The 23706-nt window shown below is 44.0% G+C and overlaps 1 protein-coding gene across 2 annotated transcripts in view; it reads right to left on the minus strand.

Moving 5' to 3' along the window:
* slc9a7 (solute carrier family 9 member A7) overlaps nucleotides 1-17459 on the minus strand; it is a 185021-nt gene extending 167562 nt beyond the window's left edge. Inside the window, exons 1-4 of one of the 2 annotated variants that reach the window (XM_033023280.1) lie at nucleotides 17356-17459; nucleotides 13595-13666; nucleotides 1479-1549; nucleotides 1161-1439 (exon numbers count right to left, since the gene is read on the minus strand). In XM_033023280.1, the coding sequence (XP_032879171.1) occupies nucleotides 1161-1439; nucleotides 1479-1494 (295 nt within the window). In that variant the 5' untranslated portion in view covers nucleotides 1495-1549; nucleotides 13595-13666; nucleotides 17356-17459. Of the gene's footprint in view, nucleotides 1-1160; nucleotides 1440-1469; nucleotides 1550-13594; nucleotides 13667-17234 lie in introns of both variants that reach the window. The other variant, XM_033023279.1, reaches the window with a different exon arrangement.
* Between the last annotated feature and the right edge of the window lie 6247 nt (nucleotides 17460-23706).

The raw sequence follows: 23706 nt of genomic DNA on the forward strand, positions 1-23706 counted from the left end.
AGAATTCTTTCATTGATTAACCCAAGTCTATGTATTGGGTCTAATACTCCACCACAAAAGCATTATTAAAAGGCTTTCCCCCTGTCAGAGAGTGAATGGCTTTCCTGTTGATGCAAACGCTCTGGAGATTTACTATAAAACAGCACAAACAGAAATTGCTGGAAATATCCGATTTCTTCCTGCAATTTCTGTGTTGCAGTTCACATCCAAGCAACTGCAATTTGTTTTGTTTTTTTGCTTTTCGGCTAAAAACGTTTTGCTTTTTGCTGCCACCTGGGCCTCATTGAATCAACCAAAGGGTAGTGTTGTGTTTCACAAGCAATGGCAATGTACAAAAACCACAAGGAAATAAAAATATAATTTCCATAAGGTTCGAGTGTGTCATACATTGCATTTAGATTGTCATTCTGCAAACATTAGTGTAGTTTAGTTTAGAAATACAGCATGGAATACAGGCCTTTTCCCCGCACACATTAGTTTCATGTCACTCCATTTTGGCATCTTTTTTTAGATTATAGACAATATTTTATAGATAAAAATATACTATTTTATAATTTTATTGATAGATACAATTACCTACCAGCCCGCACGTATTTGGGATGGGGGGTGGGCAGAGCAAACCGATGCGGTCGCAGGGAGAACGTGCAATGTCCACAACACCAGAGGTCGGGATCGAACCCGGGTCTCTGGCGCTGCGCCACTGTGCCGCCCCGAACGGCAACCACTTAACGTGGCAGAGCAGGGCCAGCGAGTTATAGATTGCAAACCCTGCATGTTCCCCAAATCTGTTTTCGCAGATAAAACGCTTGGTTCATAAACAAAGGCGGCAGCGCCGGGGACGTGGGGACGTGGAACCGGCACTTGGCTGACATTTGCCGGTAGTTGAGACCAAATCGACCAATGGAAACCATGCATGCAGCATTAAAACTCAGCCAAGGTTAGTGGGGTTCATTGCAATTCACAAACACGGGGCAGTTTCAGTGTAATTCACAAACAAAATTGCAACATGACATTGGGGAACAACGGAAGAGATACATACATGTGGAATTCCACAGGCGATGATATTGGCAGCTACATTGTTGCAGTATTTATACAACCACAATGGAGCCATGTTACAAATAGGAAGAGGTGGCACATTGATACATCGTGTCCGTCCTTACCGTAGATCATCGCCAGGCCAGTTTCGTGGATAAAACGGAAACGGCGGTGTTTGAATAGCCATATAGTGAGGATGGTGAGTGTGAGCAGCAGGATGAAGAGCAGCAGGTTCGCGCTGTCTTGCCGGTGGCTTTCTTCCGCCTCTTTCTCCGTGGTGATCTCCTCCATGGCGCTGTCTGCCCGGGATCGCCAAACCAGGGCTCCGAACATCCAGAAGACGGCGAGCAGAAGCCTCCTCGGGCCGGCCATGCGATACCACGAGTCTCGGAGGCTGCTGCTGCTACTGCCGCTGCTACTACTGCTGCTACTGCCGCTGCTGCACCTTGCCGGCTCCATTGCTTCCCCAAGCTGGTCTGTATGTGTAACCTCTGGGATTCAAACGCTGTCAAAACTGCGTAGCATCGGAGAGAAGGGGGGGCGGGGAAAGCAAGCAGGAGACACCATTTAGCACAAACCCCGCCTTGCGCTTAAAAAGGAAATGCTTATTCTAATTAATATTTATTGATCTAACGCGCTGTATCTTTACACCCTCGTTTATGGATTTTATAAATCTCTGCACGCTTCACCTTTGCCCCAAATGGGAACTGTTTCTCGCTGTTGTAACGTTTAAATTCTTCCTCTGTGCCACCCGCAGTTCTTTGTTCTTTGGTACCTCTCTGCAACTCAAAACATGTTTGTTTTTTAACTTTTCCCACTTCTCTATCGATGCTGCCTGACCTGCTACGTATTTACATCATTTATCGGTCTCGTCTCGACCCGAAAAGTCACCCATTCCTTCTCTCCAGAGATGCTGCCTGTCCCGCTGAGTTACTCCAGCATTTTGTGTCTATCATCGGTGTAAACCAGCATCTGCAGTTTCTTCCTACACATAGAGCATTTATCGCAGTTTCTGTGCCCTGGAGTTCAGCGTTTACGAATCAGGGTTTGAAATCAGGGTAGCAAAATGCTATGGAGACTGGAAATCTTAAATTAGAAAAAATAAAATAGGAGGTTCAGGCAGTAACTGTGGACATACAAGCAGAATTAAAGTTTCAAGTTTATGGCCATAATGAAGTCATGACTCTTAAAATTAGATAGTAAAAGCTCAACGTTCACAATTTACCTTCAATAGATTAAAATCCCAAAACCACATGAGCATTAGCAGGCAAACACTGAGAGGAAATAAAATTGGAATGATGGTAAATCTTAGGGTGTTTTAAAATGGCAATGAAAAATTATGATATTGGGAATTCTTATTCGCAAGGCATTGAAGGCTAGATAGTGTGGGTCTAATTAGGTGGTGGGATGGGGATGGGGAGAAATGTAGGATATGGGATGTGAGGGGGCATGGAGGGGCGGGATATGTTGGTGATAGGGGGACAGAAGGGAGAAAGGGGGGAATGGTGGGGATTAGAGTGGGATGGTGGGGAATGGGGCGGGGGGATTGCGAGGGATTGACTGTGGGATCAGAGGAAACCACATAAATAGGGAATGTATTAAGAATGAGGCTAACAACTTTAAACTGGAAATCAACAGGAGGGTTGCACCTATTTTCTATGTTTACTCCGAGAACTTGTGAACGTAGTAATTAAGCATGGGACCACTCTTTTTGGTGTACTAGAGTTGTTTGAAGAGGTGACAAATCTGGCAAATAGCAGAAAATGCAGAGGACATATTTTTACAAGTATATTTGGAAAGATTGGGATTAGCCTGGGAAAAGCAAGATTAGGAAAGTAGGAATTAAGCACAACTTTGACTGGAAATGATAAAGCATGTTCAATAGATCTTTGAGACGGACGGGGGGTGGGGGAGGGGGGGGGGGCAACTCAGTACATAAAATGCTTTAAACGCAAGGATATCCCAGAGTTTAAGTGTAGCTGGTAATGGAAGATGATGCTTTTGCATCACAGTCTCTGTTTCATAACTTGATTTGTACCTTGATTAGTACGGGTGGCAGAGGTAATGGGGAGAAGGCAGGAGAATGGGGTTCGGAGGGAGAGATAGATCAGCCATGATTGAATGGCAGAGTAGACTTGATGGCCCAAATGGCCTAATTCTGCTCCTATCACTTATGACCTTATGAACTGGTAATGAACGGCTAGGAGGGAGAAAGACCTGCCTTAGATTTGCCATTCTTGCCCTGTCCCGAGGTATTATAGAATCTGTGAACGTTGATTTTCAGCCAAATAAAGTGAACAATTGGGGCAGCAAGATGCCGGTAATGGATTGTTTACTCTTCGAGAGGGAGAGATAAGCTAACTTCAGAGTCACGAGCATTGCACATGTAATAAAAAATAAAGATGAGAATGTTTATGGAAAAGTCTGAAAAAAAGTCAGTGAATGCAAGATAAAAGTAATTATTTGTAATCATTAATCTTTATCTTCTATGGTAATTAATGGTCACCTAAATGTGAATCTGCTGTAAGACTGTGCTGTGCCAAGTCAGAAGATGAGATATTGTTGCATGTGCTTCTGATGAGCTTCATTTGGACAGTTGGATCCAAAGACATAGACCAGAGATTGGGGAAAGGGGAAAATTGGGTGACTAGAATGGAGAGACAGAATTTTTTTAAATGTATTTGCTGATAATATTGACATTTTTTATCCACGAGTAGTTGCTCTACTCAACAGCCAAAAATCTGTAGCCTCCCTTTGATCTGGTATTTTGTTGGTTCACATGCTTGATCAATGCTGTTTTATTATTAATGTTTACTGTTTTCTGAGTCATTCGTAACTGTCACTGTATGTCATGTTGTTACTTGTGGGTGGAGCACCAAGGCAAATTCCTTGTATGTGAATACTTGGCCAATAAACTTACTTACTTATTTTTCATCGCTTATTGTTCTTGAAGGTAACTCATCAACTACATCTGCGAGTCCAGAGTCACATATCAGCCAGACCAAGTAGGTGTGGAACAGACTCGATGGGCAAAAAGGGCCTAATTCTGCTCCTATGATTCTATGGTTAGTTTAGTTGAGAGATACAGTGTGGAAATAGGTCCACCGACTATCGATCACCCCGTACACTAGCACTATCCTCCACATTCTAGAGACAATTTACCAAAGCCAATTAACGTATAAACCTGTACGTCTTTGGAGTGTGGGAGGAAACTGAAGATCCTGGAGAAAACCCATGCGGTCACGGGGAGAGCGTACAAACTCCATACAGGCAAGCACCCGAGGTCAGGATCAAACCCGGGTCTCTGGCGCTGTAAGGCAGCAGCTCTACCGCTGCGCCACTGAGCCACCCAACTTAAATCAAAATACAAGTGTTCTACATTAGAAAGGAGGAGGGTTTTGTGAGGTTTCCTGAAAGATGTCACTAAGCTCAGATACAACGTTGGCCGTTTCATGGCCACAGTTAAGGAAATGTAATTCAAGATTTATTTAATTGCTCGACTTGAATTCCTCTAGTTCCCATGGTGGCATTCAAACTCCTGTCTCTAAATCGATGGACCACAACACTGTCGACTAGTTCAGTAACCTAACCACTGCACTGCTGATGTTAAAGTTATGTAGAAACAAAGAACTGCAAATGCAGGTTTATATGCAAAAGGACACAAAGTGCTGGAATAGGTGACATATTTAGCCCGGACCCTTCTTCAGACCTATCCATGTTCTCCTGAGATGCTGCTTTGACCTGCTGAGTTACTCCAGCACTTTGTGTCCTTTAAGGTTATGTAATTCAGGTTCACAAGACAATAAAATTGCACCTTGTGACTAAGTCTTTCAGATAATATTAATGGAATTCTGGGTCTAATGGGAACAATTATAGATGTAATCTTTGTCAGAGTAGAGTACTAGATGTACTTGGACTTCGCATTATAGCAAAGCTAATGAAGCAAAACAGACATACTGGGATTTCTCTTACAATTAGAAGATATTAATTTTCATAAAGAAACGGAGATGTGGACAATTTCTGTGATGTTATGGAGTAACTCAGCGGGTCAGGCAGCATCTGCGGAAGGTCATTTGCTGTGTTGTTTAAAAACATGATAGTCTAGGATAGCATTTGTGGAAACAAATGTATTGCTGCTGATTGTCCGGTTTAAAATAAGGGGGTGTAAATAGGAGACTTTATAGAGAAAAGAAAAGAGATCGTTTCAAACAAAGATGCAAAGTGCTGGAGTAACTCAGGCGAGTCAGGCAGCATCACTGGAGGATACAGATACAGAGAGGGGCTCTGACCCGAAACCACCTATTCATGTTCTTCCAGCACTTTGTGTGTTTTTTTTGTAAACCAGCATCTGCAGTTCCTTGTGTCTACAAAATTGCTATATAAAATGCTTCTGAGATGTTCAATGGTGTATTGTGATATAGGAAATGCAGCTGAAAGATGGACATAGCATAGAAACATAGAAAATAGGTGCAGGAGTAGGCCATTCGGCCCTTCGAGCCTGCACTGCCATTCAATATGATCATGGCTGATCATCCAACTCAGTATCCTGTACCTGCCTTCTCTCCATACCCCCTGATCCCTTTAGCCACAAGGGCTACATCTAACTCCCTCTTAAATATAGCCAATGAACTGGCCTCAACTACCTTCTGTGGCAGAGAATTCCAGAGATTCACCACTCTCTGTGTGAAAAATGTTTTCCTCATCTCGATCCTAAAAGATTTCCCCCTTATCCTTAAACTGTGACCCCTTGTTCTGGACTTCCCCAACATCGGGAACAATCTTCCTGCATCTAGCCTGTCCAACCCCTTAAGAATTTTGTAAGTTTCTATAAGATCCCCCCTCATGTTCCTATGAGGTGTTGACTGAGAGTTGAATTGCTGTGAAACATTGACTGCCATGGAGAAAATACCAAGGGAACTTCCTTTTAGGGAAAGGAACATCTCGCACAAAAGATAGCACATCTGACAGCAAAAAAACAAACATAATGCTCGAGGTACTCAGCAGGTCTGGCAGCATCTGTAGTTTAGTTTAGAGATACAGCGTGGAAACGAGCCCTTCGGCCCACTGAGTCCATGCTGACTAGCAATCCCCAGACACTAGCACTATCCTACACACACACACACTAGGGACAATTTACAATTTTTACCAAAGCCAAATTAACCTACAAACCTGTACATCTTTGGAACGTGGGAGGAAACTGGAGCATCGGAAGAAAACCCACACAGTCACAGGGAGAACAAACAAACTCTGTGCGGACAGCGGCAATAGTCTGGATCGAGCCCTGTGAGGAATCTGGCGCTGTAAAGTAACAACTCTACCGCTGCGCCACCGTGCCGTCCCGTGGATGGGAAATGGAAATGTACAGACGGTTTCAAGTCGGGACCCTTCATCATCTGTCCATTTTTCTTCACAGATGCTACCTGGCCTGTAGAGTTCCTCCAGCACTATGATTTTTGCTCTGAATTCCAGTATCTGCAGTCTGTTATGTCTCCATCATACCTGACAGTACAGTTCTCCACAGACAGTTGTGCTCAGGTTTCTGAAATTGGTTTGTGTGTTTTACGACCTTCGGATTCCATGGCATGTGGCTGGTGATTAGTGGGTTTAAAGTGAGGAAACGGAACTGGAGCATGGCTGACTCACTGAAAGATTTTGAATAGATTGGAAGATTAAGGGAAACAGATAGGATTGTAAACTGGGTGAATACACTACAGGAGTGAGTGATTGAGTAAAGACACTGTACTAACATTGATAGCTTACAAAGGAATGGTAAACTTGGAACAAAATGGGATCATTAAGGTGGAGTAGAAGTCACATAGTGCTGGAGTGGCTCAGCAGCTCAGGCAGCATCTCTGGAGAGCTTCCACAATTAGAAACATAGAAAATAGGTGCAGGAGTAGGCTATTCGGCCCTTCAAGCCAGCACTGCCATTCAATATGATCATGGCTGATCATCCAAAATCAGCACCTTGTTCCTGCTTTCCCCCCCCCATATCCCTTTATTCTGTTAGCTCCAAGAGCTAAATCTAACCCTCTCTTGAAAACATCCAGTGAAATGGCCTCCACTGCATTCTGTGGCAAGACCACGAGAAATTGCAGAGAAGTGTGGACACAGCCGAGAGCCAGACTATCCCACAAACCACCCTACCATTGACTCGATCTACAGACACTTATTGCTGGCTGGGAAAGGCCACCAGCATAACCAAGGATGAATCTCACCCCGTTCACTCCCTCTCCTCTTCCATCAGGCAAGGTGCACAGGAGTGTGAAAACACACATTCCAGATTGAGAGCAGTTTCTGTAGATCAGTGCATGCTCCTTTAACATAGTGACCTCACCACTACTAACCACTCCCCATTATCTTCAGTATAACTTCGCCTTCCTCGCCCGTTCCCGTGCCCGCTTCTCCTCCCCGCTCTCCTCGTCCTCCCTCTCCGGCAAGTCCTCCTGCCCGTTCCCCTGTCGCCGCCCCGGCTCTCATCCCTGCTCTTCCTGCAGAGGGGGGGGGAGGGTGGGCTGCGCACCCGCTCCGGGCGGTTGGTCAAGCCGCCTGTACGTTACGGGGAGTTTGCGTGAATGTGTCAACTGTTTCCTGCCGGTGTACGCGGGGGGGGGTGTTTCTAGCGTATGAGTCGTGGTCGCACTGTCACTGCTGTAATACTTTGTTTTCCAAGGGGAAGGATGTAGATCAGTGCATGCTCCTTTAACATAGTGACCTCACCACTAGTAACCACTCCCCATTATCTTCAGTATAACTGTAGCCTCCCCACGTCTCTCTCGCTCTCTAGCTCCAGTGACAGACCATGGACAGCTAGGGCACAGTGTGTGTTTTATACCAGTGTCTATAATAAAACATGTAGTGAAGACATCACGAGTTTGGAAGTCTTTACAGTTTCTTCCCAGCTGTTATCAGGCAACTGAATCATCCTACCAACAACTAGAGAGCGGTCATGAGCGACTATCTACCTCAATGAAGACCCTCACACTATGTTTAATTGGACTTTACCTGGCACTAAATGTTATTCCCTTTGTCATATATCTGTACACTGTGAATGGCTCAATTGTAATCATGTATAGTCTTACCGCTGACTGGTTAGCACGTAACACAAAGCCTTTCACTGTACCTTGGTACACATGACAATAAACTAAACTAAACATGGATAGGTGACATTTTGGGTCGGGATCCTTCTGTCCCTCTAGGAACATTATTTTAGTGAGTGTGGGGAAAGGTCGGGGAGCATGACATTAGGAATATTGTTTGTGTTAAGGATAATCAACATATTTCCATATGATAATTTTATATAAAATGAATTATTTTAATCAGTGGGAGAGGAGATATATACACACAGACTGCTAACATTTCACATAAAAGACCAAAATGAAACTGATGACAAGTAAAGGATTTAGAGATACAGCATGGAAACAGGCCCTTCGGCCCACCAAGTCTTCACCGACCAACAATCACCCTTACACTAGTTCTATTCTATTCACTAAGGACAATTTTCAGAAGACAATTAACCTCCAAACCAGTACGTGTTTGGAATGTGAATGGAAACCGGAGCACCTGGAGGAAACCCAAGGGAGAACGTGCAAACTCCATACAGACAGCACCAAACCTGGATCAGGATCGAACCCGAGTCTCTAGCGCTGTAAGGCAGAGCTCTACCGCTGCGTAACGTAAGGTGCTGTCCACCTGACAAAGTGTCTGATATCAGAGAAAAGGACAACGTGATATCATGGCTGTGTTCTGAGGGTTCATTCAACACTATATAAAACTGTCAGTAAGACACAGTGTTGGAGGGACTCAGTAGGTCAGGCAACATCTATGGAAGAAATGAACAGATGATATTTCAGATTGGGACCCATCTTAAGACTCATTATCGCTGCGTTCCTTCAGCACTTTACGTTTTGCTCCAGCATCCAAGTTTCCAGCATCAACAGTTCCTTTTGCCTCCGTATCAAGCTGTCGGTCTGTCCTATTCCTCAGCACGGCCGATGTTTGGAATCCACCAACCAAAACTCATCATTGGTAAATCATTTTATTTCGTCAGAGGTTGGTGAATCTGTGGAATTCATTGCCATGAACGGCCAAGTCAATGGATATTTCTATGGCGGAGATTGACAGATTCTTGATTAGTAAGGGTGTCAGGGGTTATGGGGAGAATTGATGTTCTTCTTATTGAGTCCACACACAAGATTAGACGTTGTTCAGCCAGAGTTGAAAACACTTCTCGGCATCTGCATACAATGGTGTCTGTCTTGTCACTTCTTGTGCGTGGTGGTGGTAAGATTGGTGGAAACAGGGCCGCGACGTGAATGCTCTTTCCTTGACCCCCCCCCCCCCCCCCGCCCCGGAGAATGGTGTTGAGGGAGAAAGATCGATCGCCCATGATTGAATGTAGACTTGTTGGGTCGAATGGCCTAATTCTGCTGTTAGAACTTAAGAACAAAGCTTATCTCTGTTATGCCAAAGATTGAGTCCGAAGAAAGGTCCCAACCCAAAACATCACCTATCCACGTTCTCCAGGAATGCTGCCCGACCTGTTGAGTTACTCCAGCTGTTCAAAAGGGAACTGCAGATGCTGGAATATCGAAGGTACACAAAATTGCTGGGGAAACTCAGCGGGTGCAGCAGCCGAAACCCTTCTTCAGACTCCGAAGGGAGTCTGACGAAGGGTTTCGGCCCGAAACGTCGCCTATTTCCTTCGCTCCATAGATGCTGCTGCACCCGCTGAGTTTCCCCAGCAATTTTGTGAACCTGAGTTACTCCAGCTCTTTGTTTTGGGTTTTTTTGGCCAAAGATAATGTTTGGCAATAATCACTGTTGCAGTTACAAGAATGGGAATTTCTGAAAGAAATACCATTCTGAAACAATATAAGTTAAAACGTGCACAAGGAAGAGTCCAGGCAAACTGAGGAAGCCAAATATTGCCCTTATTTTCTAATTCTCCTTTTTTTCCCCCCAGTTCCTCCAAATGTATGTTTTCTTTTTGTTATAGAATTAGAAGAGTATTTTGTATTTATTAGAACATTGAATGAACAATTGTCAATGCATTGCAGTCTGTAGTCAACATCTTGAAACCTCTTGCAGTACATATGGAGGTCAATTTTAAGTTTTTAAGAAGGAACTGCAGATGCTGGAAAATCGAAGGTACACAAAAATGCTGGAGAAACTCAGCGGGTGCAGCAGCATCTATGGAATGAAGGAAATAGGTAACGTTTCGGGCCGAAACCCTTCTTTAGACTCCCCATCCCGTTCCGTATCCGACCTCTCTGTCCTGGGCCTCCTCCATGGCCAGAGTGAGCACCACCGGAAATTGGAGGAACAGCACCTCATATTCCGCTTGGGGAGTCTGCATCCTGGGGGCATGAACATTGAATTCTCACAATTCTGTTAGCCCTTGTTGTCTCCTCCCCTTCCCAGCTCTCCCTCAGCCCTCGGGCTCCTCCCCCTCCTTTTTCCTTTTTCCTTTCTTCTCCCCGCCCCCCCCACCCCCACCCCCTATCAGTCTGAAGAAGGGTTTCGGCCCGAAACGTTGCCCATTTCCTTCGCTCCATAGATGCTGCTGCACCCGCTGAGTTTCTCCAGCATTTTTGAGTACCGTTAATTTTAAGTTGTTGTTTTTCCCAATATGAAATCAATCTATATTAATTAATTATTACTGTCCAAATCCTGTTGCCAAAAATATTCCCATTTAAATTTCATTCACCTCAGGGGATCCACTTCTGAACACCAAAGTGAGATGGAGCCTGGTTGTTACTCGACCATTCTAACTTGATTATTTGAAAAATAATTTCAAAGTAAATTGAGCAGCACAGTAGAGGTGCTGCCGTACAGCTCCAGACACCCTCGGCCACTGGTGCTGTCTGTAGGGAGTGTGAACGTTCTCCCTGGGTCTCGACCCGAAACGTAGCCGATTCCTTCGCTCCATAGATGCTGCCTCATCCGCTGAGCTTCTCCAGCATTTTTGTCTCCCTGGGACCATGTGGGTTTTCTCCGGGTGCTCCAGATTCCTCACACACTCAAAAGGCATACAGGTTTGTAGATTAATTGGCATTGGTAAAATTGTAAATTGGCCCTCGTGTTTTAGGATCGCGATATTGTACGGGGTGATTGCTGGTCGGCGTGGACTCGGTGGGCCAAAGCACCGGTTTACGTTCGGGCTGTATCTCTAAACTAAACTAAATTAATTAATTTCAGTGAGGGAACAAGATGGGGAAAAAATGGGAGCAGGGATTCCAATTAAGAATTTGGGGGTGGGAATGAGAACAATGTTAAGAGGATCTTTGATCTTTAGGTGATGTGAAATGAGACTCGGGAGACTCAGTCAAATTTCTGGTTGACTTACTAAAAGATTCATATATTAATTCAATGTCTATTTGTGCTGAAAGAAAGTATCCTGTGACAGTTTACAGATAGATTTAACATTGATCTTAAAACTTGTAATAACATTCTCACTTCAAAAAATTAAAATATAGTGATCTTTTTAAATGACAAGTTCTAAAACCCTCAAATGAAAGACTGAATTTATTTTCCTATTACTACATTAATGAATAACAATTAGGTCTTTACATAATAGTATAGTAGAAAGAGCAGTGGGTTGCTGGATCATCTTTGGGCGGCACGGTGATGCAGCAATAGAGTTGCTGCCTTACAGCTCTTGCAACCCCGGAGACCCGGGTTCAATCCCGACTACGGGTGCTGTCTGTACGGAGTCTATACGTTCTCCCCGTGACCGCGTAGGTTTTCTCCGAGATCTTCGTTTTTTTCACCCACGCTCCAAAGACGTACAGGTTTGTCGGTTAATTGGCTTGGTATAAGTGTAAATTGTCCCTAGTGTGCGTAGGATAGTGTTAATGTGCGGGGATCGCTAGTCGGTGCAGATTCGTTGGGCCGAAGGGCCTGTTTCCGCGCTCTAAATAAACTAAACAAATAGAGCCTGGTGTCACATATAGGCCAGGCAAGAAGGGATGCTGCATTTCCTTCCAGAAGACAACAGTGGAACAAATGATAATCCCATAATTATTCATGTATTAGTTCCTCTGTGAAACTGCAACCTGAAACCTTGTTTTTTAGTTTACGTTTAATATTATCATGTGATAGTACAGTGATAAGCTTTGTTTTGCATGCCATTCAATCAGATCTGATAATATCATACTTAAATGCAATCAAATGCAATCAAGTTGCAGTTTAGTTTATTGCCACCTGTACCGAGATACAGTAAAAAGCTTTTGTTACCTGCTAACCAGTCAGCAGAAAGACAATACACGATTACATTCACAGTGTACAGATACCTGATAAGGGAATAACGTTTAGTGCAAGATAAAGATAATAAAGTCTGATCAAAGATAGTCTTAGGGTCACCAATAGTAGATTGTAGTTCAGGACTGCTCTCTAGTTGCAGTAGGATGAGTCAGTTGCCTGATAACAGCAGGGAAGAAACAGTCTCTGAATCTGGAGGTGTGTGATTTCACACTTCTGTACCTTTTGTGCAATGGGAGAGGGAGAGGCCAGGGTGTGACTCGTCCTTGATTATGCTGCTGTCAAACTCAAAAGAATAGGTTGGAAAAAGGGGTACATACAGAGGCAGAATATATATCTTTTGCATTGTAAAGCACCAGTTCCACAGATAAAGTCCAATGTCGGCAATGGGTAGCGATGAATCTTATGATAGGACCTTAGCTTGGTTTGGGACCAGCTCCATCCAAAATGGCAAGAAATTTCAGCAAATTGTGGACAGGAAGGAAATGCAGCATCTCTTCTTGCCTGGCCTATATGTGACACCAGGCTCTATTTGTTTAGTTTATTTAGAGCGCGGAAACAGGCCCTTCGGCCCAACGAATCTGCACCGACTAGCGATCCCCGCACATTAACACTATCCTACGCACACTAGGGACAATTTACACAAATTGTGGACAGCCCAGACAGCCCAGACCATCCCTTCTATTGACTTCCTCGGCAAGGCCAGCAGCATAATCAAGGACGAGTCGTACTCTTCGACTCTCTCCCACCAGGCAAAAGGTATAGAAGTGTGAAAACACACACCTCCAGATTCAGGGACAGTTTCTTCCACAACCAGAAAGCAGTGCTGAACTACTAACTACCTCATTGTTGACCCTCGGATTATCTATGATTGGACTTTTTGATGGTTAATCTCTTATCATGTAACGGCTCAATTGTAATCATGTATTGCCTTTCTGCTGACTGGATAGCACCCAACAAAAGCTTTTCACTGTACCTCGGTACACGTGACAATAAATTAAACTGAATTGAGCTTATGATAGGACCGTTCTGAAGGCTGATAACAGAGGAGAAGAAGCTGTTCCCGAGTCTGGTGCTTTCAAACTTCTGCATCTTCTGCAGGAAGGAATGATCGGGTCGGGACTAGTCTTTGATTATATCTCATGCTTCGGACCACAACCACATACAAAGTTACCTTTTTCCCTTTTATCCTAACTCAGCTGTTCCTCAGTATCCCTTTCTATCATTGGTAGAATGTACTAACGTAACCATCTATCAATAAAAGCAGGATTTTACATCCCAACACAATATAAGTTACCTCTTGTTACGTTCCTCCTGATTCACAGCTGCCATTCTCCTCTATCTTTGGGAAGATCCTTTTTAAGAAAAGCTGCAAAAAAAAAGTTCACTTGTCAAAAAATCGTTCCTTGTTTCACTGTGCCCACCTTCTCAATCATATTCCCCCTCTTTCAAAAATGTTTAAACAGTGAGATTAGGAAATGTTGTTATTGAAATGGCCGAGGGTGTTCTACATAAGTACAACCTAAACCGTAAGTACAAGACGACACAAGTAATTTTTGGCGCCCTTGGGGAGTCAAAGGTTTAGGGGTGAAGGCAGGAGAATGGGGTTGAGAGGGAAAAGTAGATCAGTCATGATCGAATGGCAGAGCAGACTCAATGGGCCGAATGGCCTAATTCTGCTCCGATGTCTTATAAGTTAGTAAAACCAGACATGTAGATGCAGCCTGTCTATGACAAATGCTGTATTGACCGAATCAAAATATTGTGTAGAATGTTGGTCATTACCTGAAAAATTATATGCTTCGATTGAGGGAACGTAGCAAAGATTCACCAGTCTATGTTTGCTTGGATGTTAGTTACTTACCATCACCCGGCGGGGTCACAACATCGGAAGCCTGGATCGCCACAACGCAGAGGGAGAACAAGGAGGGAAGAGACAAGAACTTTAAGACTTTTTGCCTTCCATCACATTGAGGAGGTGCCTGGTGGACTCACTGTGGTGGATGTTAAACCTGTGTTCATTGTGTGTTTTGTTATTTTATTCTATGTTATGACTGCGGCATGAGATTTCGTTCAGACTGAAAAGTCTAAATGACAATAAAGGATACTTGACTTGAAGAGAGACTGAGTAGGTTAGAGCTCTGCTCTGTACCATTTAGAAGAATGTGCCGTAATCTCATTGAAATATCAAAAGACTTAAGGTGTTCGACGTGATAGATACAAATTAGTTATGGAGTAAGTTTCCTTAGGCTAAGCTCAGTTTTAGTTTAGTTTATTGCCACGTGTACCAAGGTACAGTGAAAAGCTTTTGTTGTGTGCTAACCAGTCAGCGGAAAGATAATGCATGATTACAATCGAGCCATTTGCAGTGTATAGATACTCCATAAGGGAATAACGTTTTGTGCAAGGTCAAGCCAGTAAAGTCCAATCAAAGATAGTCAGAGTGTTTAAGAAAGAATTGCAGATGCTGGAAAAATTGAAGGTAGCCAAAAATGCTGGAGAAACTCAGCGGGTGAGGCAGCATCTATGGAGGGAAGGAATAGGTGACGCTTCGGTGATAGTCAGAGGGTCATCAATGAGGTAGACAGTGGTATGATGATTCAGTTGCCTGATTCAGCGCCTAAGGACTAAGAATTACGAGGCATAACCTCAAGAGAGACCGTTGAAGAGTGAAATTAGGAGAAATTATTTCACTCCGAAGATGAAATCTTTGATTCATTTAGAAGCATTTATTTCTGAATCAAAATATTGAAATTCAATTTGATACATGCAATATAAAGAGCTGCAATCTCCAAGGCAGATTGCTGAATTGTTTAAACATAGTCTTTCATGCTGGATTTTTTTTAAATCTACCAAGGTACTTCAAAGAAGAACAATAATTGTTTATGTTATTCTGCACTAAATGACCCGAAAATATTCATTTTTTGTAAATCATTTTAAAGTTTGAGTTTCACAAATTTTCCCCTGGATTAGATATAACCTATGTAACAGATCCTCTGCAATAGATTCTCCCTATAATTGTTTAACATTGTCGATAGAAAGCACCTTTCAACCATTAGTTTCCTACATGACAAGAGCTGTGAAAAGCAAAGTGCTTTCCAGACTGTGAATTGTTTTGGGACATCATGAGAGGTATTATATAAATGCCAGTATTTCCTTTTATATAGAAAGCATTTTAGCAGGATGCATTAGAGCTTGGTTTGGGGACATCTCCATCCAGACCACAAGATATTCCAGTGATTTGTGGACACAGCCCAGACCATCACACAAACCAACCTCTCTTCCATTGACTCCATTTATGCCTCAAACTGTCTTGGCATGTCTAGCAGTATAATCAAGGACGAGTCACACCCTGGCCACTCACTCTTCTCCCCACTCCCATAGGCAAAAGGCATAAAAGTGTGAAAATGCACGCTTCCAGATTCAGGGAGTTTCTTCCTAGCTTTAATCAGGCAACTGAACCACCCTACCGCAACCAGAGAGCAGTCCTGAACTTCTATCTCATTGGTGATCCTGGGACTACTCTTGATCGGACTTTGCTGGCTTTACCTTGCACCAAACATTATTCCCTTATCACCTATCTATACATTGTAAATGGCTCGATTGTAATTATGTATTGTCTTTACGCAGACAACAAACACTGTACCTCAGTACACGTGACGATAAACAAAACTAAAAAAAGGAAACATCACCATACACCAGAGTTTTCAGCCAATAATAATTTCCTTTGAAAGGGGCAGAACCAGTTCATTTAAGCAATAGAAAAAAAAAATATTAAACATTATTAACATCAACCTGCACGATTGTTCTTTTACCAGAAATACCTAGTCACGAATGTTTTATTGTGGTATGAAATTCTTACTTGCAGCAGCACAACAGAATATGTAAACATAGAAACATAGAAAATAGGTGCAAGAGTAGGCCATTCGGCCCTTCAAGCCTGCACCGTCATTCAATATGATCATGGCTGATCATCCAACTCAGTATCCTGTACCTGCCTTCTCTCCATACCCCCTGATCCCTTTAGCTACAAGGGCCACATCTAACTCCCTCTTAAATATAGTCAATGAACTGGCCTCAACTACCTTCTGTGGCATAGAGTTCCAGAGATTCACCACTCTCTGTGCGAAAAATGTTCTTCTCGGTCCTAAAGGATTTCCCCTTTAACCTTAAACTGTGACCCCTTGTCGTGGACTTCCCCAACATCGGGAACAATCTTCCTGCATCTAGCCTGCCCAACCCCTTAAGAATTTTGTAAGTTTCTATAAGATCCCCCCTCAATCTTCTAAATTCTAGCGAGTACAAGCCGAGTATATCCAGTACTAAACATAGTACTCTGTATACAATATAAATGAGAAAAAAGTTCATTGTGTTTATACACACACAATATATATATATACACACAGAATATATATATATACACACACATACACATACATATATACACACACACACATAGACATGCATTCAAACATATATTAATATACACATTTATACAAGCACGCACATACACACACACATATACATACAGAAACACATACATAATATATAGACAGACAGTGTGGGAAAGAACTGCAGATGCTGGTTAAAATCGAAGATAGACACAAAATGCTGGAGAAACTCAGCAGGTCAGGCAGCATCTCTGGAGAGAAGGAATAATATATATATATATATATACATACATATAAAAACAAACAAACAATAATAGTGTAAAAACACATAAACAATGCACGAAGCCTATGTAGTTTAGAGCCAATTTGGAGGTAGTGTTTAACAGCCTGATGGCTGCAGGGGGTGGAGCTGTTCCTGATCAGGCACCCAGAGGCGTTGTCATTGTTATGGACAGGCGTACATACTAAAACACTAAGCAAGACCTAACACATTTTTACCCCAAATATTCTTATTACACCCTCTAGATTTAATCGATTCTTAATTACCAATTGCGAGTGGTCTAATTAGTCAAAACTATGCCTCCTCGAAAAAGAAAAATGGGTATAAATGCGAGGAGAAACGAGATGAATGTAAAGCAGCCGCCCGCCCTGGCGCTGTGCTTGTTACCCTTTCATGTTGCACCTTCTGTCAGGGACAACATTCCATTGAACCCTCGCCTTGGTGGAGAACTAATCCGTCCTGTGATTGGCGGGACCCAAATGAGACGCGCTCTCCAATTGGACGACATGTCGTTCCGGTGCGCTCCGCTATGATTGGAAGCCCATCGCCGATTGGCCGGCCTATACTTCCGGTGGGCTGTTCCCCGCCGATGATTGGTCGCCAGAGTTCTATTTATCCCATTGGCTGCAACGTTACCCGTTCTGATCTGCCATTGGCCGAACCGCTGCCAAAAGGCTACATAGCAAAGATCTTAGAGCAGCTGCTACATTTGGCAAGTTAATTAATTTTAACATCATCGTTTTTTTTTTAAAGTGATTAAAATAATATAAAATAATACGAGATAAAATTAATAAAAAGTAAAAACGATATATATAAAATAAGAGAGGATAAAATAAGCAACTGCAGATGCTAGAACCTTCAGCAAAATAAAAACACTTCAAAATGTCAGAATAACTCTGAAGGTCAGGCAGCATCTCTGGAGGGAATGAACAAAGGAGGCTTCTTTAGACTAAAGATAGACACAAAGTGCGGGAGTAACTCAGTGGGACAGGCATTCTTCAGACTGGACGACCTGAATTCCCTCCACAGATGCACCTGACCCTCTGACTTACTCTTACTTCTTCACTTATTTTTTACATATGCTTATGTTTTAATTATAAAAGTCTACGTTACGATTGGCATGTTTAGTTCTTGGTGATAGAGTTGACTTTAATGTGGGGAAGGTGACTGACCAGTTTGAGCACCGCGAAGATTCGATTGTATCAAGTCACGTCAAGTCAAGAGAGTTTATTGTCATGTGTCCCAGATAGGACAATGAAATTCCTGCTTGCTGCAGCACAACAGAATATTGTAAGCGTAAATACAGAACAGTTCAGTGTGTCTATAAGGGGTGTGCACGTAAGGTCACTGGGTCATAGGGCTTAACGCACGCAGCCGCTCAATCCATCTGGAGGACATCCGTAACTTCCGGTATATGTTATTAATGCAAGAAACACGTACTTTCCGACCTGTTAAAAAACGCCAAAATGTTGAATTTTTGCGCTGTAAATAATTGTGGAAACCGGGGTAAGCGTGAGAGACATGTACCCAACTTCAGAATTCCAAACGTGAAACGAAATTAAGGTAAAATGAAGCGAGAGCTGAAGGGACAACAGCAGCTAAAGTGCTTGGCGAACATTGGCCATGCAGATATCGGGATTGAAAATATTGGGAATTATCGCGTTTGCTCACTGCATTTCATCAACAGTAAGGCATTATTTGTGTTTTTTCTTGATTCCTTTGGTATATAAAAAGTCTCAGAAGTGATAAATCTGGCTGTAAATTTTGCTTCAGAGGCATTTTCTTTTTGTACAACCCACTTGAGAACCATGGGCGATTTAAAAATTTTACAGCCAGATTTATCACTTCTGAAACTTTTTAGATGCCAAAGGAATCAAGAAAAAACATAAATAATGCCTTAGTTGATGAAGCAGTGAGCAAACAACCAATGTTCGCCAAGCACTTCGGCTGTTGTTGTCCCTTCAGCTCTCGCTTCTATCTACCGTCATTTCTCCTCACTTTTGGAATTCTGAAGTAGGCTAAATGGCTCTCACGCTTATCCCGATTTCCATAATTATTTACAGCGCAAAAATTGACCATTTCGGCGGGTTTTAACGGGCCCGCTACGCTGGAAACAATGGTCAGTGCTTACCTGCCGTTCATCGCGTGTACTCCAGTTGGCGTAGCGTAGCAACAGCACGGGTCATGGGCCGTGACCCGACTGCCGTGCAACCTCCCAATATAGCATAGACCATATATATACACATCAATAAACAGATAAAGTGCAATAGGCTGTTATAGTTCAGAGTTTGTTTAATGGTGAGTTTAATAGTCTGATGGCTGTGGGGAAGTTGCTGTTCCCGAACCTGGATGTACCAGATTTCAGGCTTCTGTACCTTCTACCTGATGGCAGCTGAGAGATGAGTGTGTGGCCAGGATGGTGTGGGTCCTTGATGATGTTGGCAGCCTTTTTGAGGCAGCGACTGCGATAGATCCCTTCGATGGTGGGGAGGTCAGAGCCGATGATGGGTAGTGGTCACAACTTTCTGCATTCTTTTCCGCTCCTGGACGCTCAGGTTGCCGAACCAAGCCACGAAGGAACCGGTCAGCATGCTCTCTACTGTGCACCTGTGGAAGTTCAAGAGACTCCTCTTTGACATACCGACTCTCCGTAATCTTCTCAGGAAGTAGAGGCGCTGATATGCTTTCTTTATAATTGCATCAGTGTGGTGGGACCAGGAAAGACCTTTGGAAATATGCACGCCCAGGAATCAGTATTGCAATATGGGTTTATGACTGGTGGAAATTGCACTTCAGGGCGGTGAGTACTTGAATCGGGCACGGGGCTTGTTCTCACAGAGACCCAGGACCGTTGGAGACAGTGGAGGAGGGTCAGGGCGGTGAGTACTTGAATCGGGCACGGGGCTTGTTCTCACAGAGACCCAGGACCGTTGGAGACAGTGGAGGAGGGTCAGGGCGGTGAGTACTTGAATCGGGCACGGGGCTTGTTCTCACAGAGACCCAGGACCGTTGGAGACAGTGGAGGAGGGTCAGGGCGGTGAGTACTTGAATCGGGCACGGGGCTTGTTCTCACAGAGACCCAGGACCGTTGGAGACAGTGGAGGAGGGTCAGGGCGGTGAGTACTTGAATCGGGCACGGGGCTTGTTCTCACAGAGACCCAGGACCGTTGGAGACAGCGGTGGAGGGTCAGGGCGGTGAGTACTTGAATCGGGCACGGGGCTTGTTCTCACAGAGACCCAGGACCGTTGGAGACAGTGGAGGAGGGTCAGGGCGGTGAGTACTTGAATCGGGCACGGGGCTTGTTCTCACAGAGACCCAGGACCGTTGGAGACAGTGGAGGAGGGTCAGGGCTTACCAAATCCCGTAACGTTCCACACTCCATAGGGAGGGTTTCTGGGGAAGCCGCTGATTGGTGGGAGCAGACTAGAGGAAGCAGCTGATTGGGTGCAACCTCAGGTTAGCATTTCTGCTTTCTGGTTAAAGGTACAGTGCTTTAGTACAGGTACAGTGAGCTAAGGGTACAGTGGGCTGAAGGTACAGTGGGCTGAAGGTACAGTGGGCTGAAGGTACAGTGGGCTGAAGGTACAGTGGGCTGAAGGTACAGTGGGCTGAAGGTACAGTGGGCTGAAGGTACAGTGGGCTGAAGGTACAGTGGGCTGAAGGTACTGAGGGCTGAAGGTACAGTGCTTTTTGTTTATATAATAAAGGTACAGTTTAAAGGGCAAGAGGGAGCAGTTGTTGTGAGTCAGATACCTGCTGATTTCTCCCAGCAGTTTCTATTGTATTGTACTGGTATCGGATCCAGGGTAAGGCGAGAGAATGACAGTCAGAGCAGTGTACTGTTCTGGATGTCAGATGTGGGAGGTCATGGTGTCGGATGTCCCTCCAGACGTCCACATCTGCACCAGGTGCAGAGAGATGGGGCTCCTAAGGGACCGTATTAGGTTCCTGGAGCAGCAGCTCGATGACCTCTGTCTTGTCAGGGGGAGTGACGAGGTCATAGAGGGGAGTTATAGGGAGGTGGTCACTCCAAAACCACGGGAGGGAGACATGTGGGTCACGCTAAGGAAGGGCAAGGGGCAGAGGCAGGAACGAGGGAGTACTCCAATGTCGGTACACCTTGCAAATAAGTACTCCTGTTTGAGTACGGATGAGGATGACAGCCTGCCCGGGAGTAGCAACAGCGGACGGGCCTCCAGCACAGAGACCGGCCCTGTTGCTCCGAAAGGTAGGGAAAAAAAGAAGAGGGCAATAGTAATTGGGGACTCTATTGTTAGGGGGTCGGATAGGCGTTTCTGTGGCCGCAGTCGGGAGACCAGGATGGTGGTCTGCCTCCCTGGTGCCAAGGTCTCGGACGTGTCTCAACGCATCCAAGATATCCTGAAATCAGAGAGAGAGGAGCCTGAGGTCGTGGTACATATTGGTACAAATGACATAGGTAAAAAGAGTGAAGGGGTCTTGAAGGGAGGATTTAGGGTGTTGGGAGGAGAGTTAAGGAAAAGGACCAAAAAGGTAACAATCTCAGGATTACTGCCTGTACCACGCGACAGTGAGAGTAAGAATAGAGCGAGGTGGAGGATAAATGCGTGGCTGAAAGACTGGTGCAGAGGGCAGGGATTCAAGTTTCTGGATCATTGGGACTTCTTTTGGGGAAGGTGGGACCTGTACAGAGAGGATGGGTTGCACTTGAACCCGAGGGGGACCAACATCCTGGCGGGGAAATTTGCAAAGGTCACTGGGGGGACTTTAAACTAGAATGGTTGGGGCGAGGGACTCAAATAGAGAAAGCTAGTAGACCAAATGGGAGGCAGGAAGCAGAAAAGGGAAGCACTCGGACACAAGAGGAGAAAGAAAAAAAAAGGAAATAAACAGAGAAGAAGAGACGGGGGGTTTCTCAGAATGTGTGAAGATAAAGCTCTAGATGTAAAAGGGGCAAAAACGGAAAGGAAGGGTAGTAAAAATCATCTGAAAGTGCTTTATCTAAATGCGCGGAGTATTCGAAATAAGATAAATGAATTAACGGTGCAATTAAGTATATATAGTTATGATATCGTGGCCATTACGGAGACATGGCTGCAAGGGGATCAGGACTGGGAGTTAAATATAGAGGGGTACTCGACAATTAGAAAAGATAGACAGGAAAGAAAGGGAGGAGGGGTGGCCCTTTTAATAAGGGAGGGAATAACGGCAATGGAGAGGAAGGATATTGCGTTGAAGGATCAGGATAGTGAAACAGCTTGGGTACAGATAGAGAATAACAAGGGGAAAAAAACACTAGTGGGTGTAATTTATAGACCTCCAAATAGCTGTGACGCTGTTAGTCAGAACATAAATCTGCAAATAGTTGACGCATGTAAAAAGGGAACTGCTGTAATCATGGGGGACTTCAATTTTCATATTAATTGGGCAAACCAAACTGGGCAGGGTAGACTAGAGGAAGAGTTTATAGAATGTATTAGAGACGGGTTCCTAGAACAGTATGTCACGGAACCGACAAGGGGGGAGGCAATCTTAGATCTGGTCCTGTGTAATGAAGCAGGATTAATTAAAAATGTCATAGTTAGGGACTCGTTGGGAACAAGTGACCACAATATGGTCGAATTCCATATTCAAATAGAAGGGGAGCAGGTTGAAACTCAGGCTAAGGTGCTTAGTCTAAATAAGGGGGATTATGAAGGTATGAGGACTGAGCTGATCAAAGTTGACTGGGATAGCAGACTCAAGAATAAGACGGTACATGAGCAGTGGTGTACGTTTAAGGATCTACTGTATAACCTTCAAGAAAAATTTATTCCTATGAAGAAAAAAAGGGGTAAGGGTAAGAACAGTCAGCCATGGCTCAGTAAAACTATAAAGGATAGTATTCGGCTGAAGGCAAGGGCATATAAGGTAGCCAGAGATAGTGGGAGGGCAGAGGATTGGGAAGCATTTAAAGGTCAGCAAAAAATAACTAAGAGATTAATTAAGACGGGGAAAATAGGCTATGAGAGGAATTTAGCGAACAACATAAGAACTAATAGTAAGAGTTTTTATAGCTATATAAGAAGAAAAAGGGTGGCTAAGGTGAACGTTGGTCCATTGGAGGGTGAGACTGGAGAGTTGTTGGTGGGGAACATGGAAATGGCAAAGGCATTAAACGAGTATTTTGTATCAGTCTTCACCATAGAAGACACAAAAAATATTCCAACGCTGGATAAACAGGAGGCGGTAGGAATGGAGGAGCTAAATACTATTAAGATCACCAAGGAGGTGGTATTAGGGAAATTAATGAGACTGAAGGAGGATAAATCCCCTGGGCCTGATGGATTACATCCAAGGGTCTTGAGGGAGATAGCAGTGGGGATTGTGGATGCATTGGTGATAATTTTCCAAAACTCCCTGGAGGCAGGAACGGTCCCAGTGGATTGGAAAATGGCCAATGTAACACCTATATTTAAAAAAGGAAGTAAACAGAAGGCGGGTAACTATAGACCGGTTAGTCTAACATCGGTGGTGGGTAAAATGTTGGAGACAATTATTAAAGAAACACTAACGGGCCACTTGGATAAACATGACTTCATCAGACAGAACCAGCATGGTTTTGTGAAGGGGAAATCGTGTTTAACGAATCTGCTCGAATTCTTTGAGGAAGTAACAACTCGGGTGGATAAAGGGGAACCGGTGGATGTGGTATACTTGGACTTCCAAAAGGCTTTTGACAAGGTGCCACATAAGAGACTATTGCTAAAAATAAAAAA

This window comes from Amblyraja radiata, chromosome 6 (genome assembly GCF_010909765.2).
Source record: "Amblyraja radiata isolate CabotCenter1 chromosome 6, sAmbRad1.1.pri, whole genome shotgun sequence".
NCBI lineage: Eukaryota > Metazoa > Chordata > Chondrichthyes > Rajiformes > Rajidae > Amblyraja > Amblyraja radiata.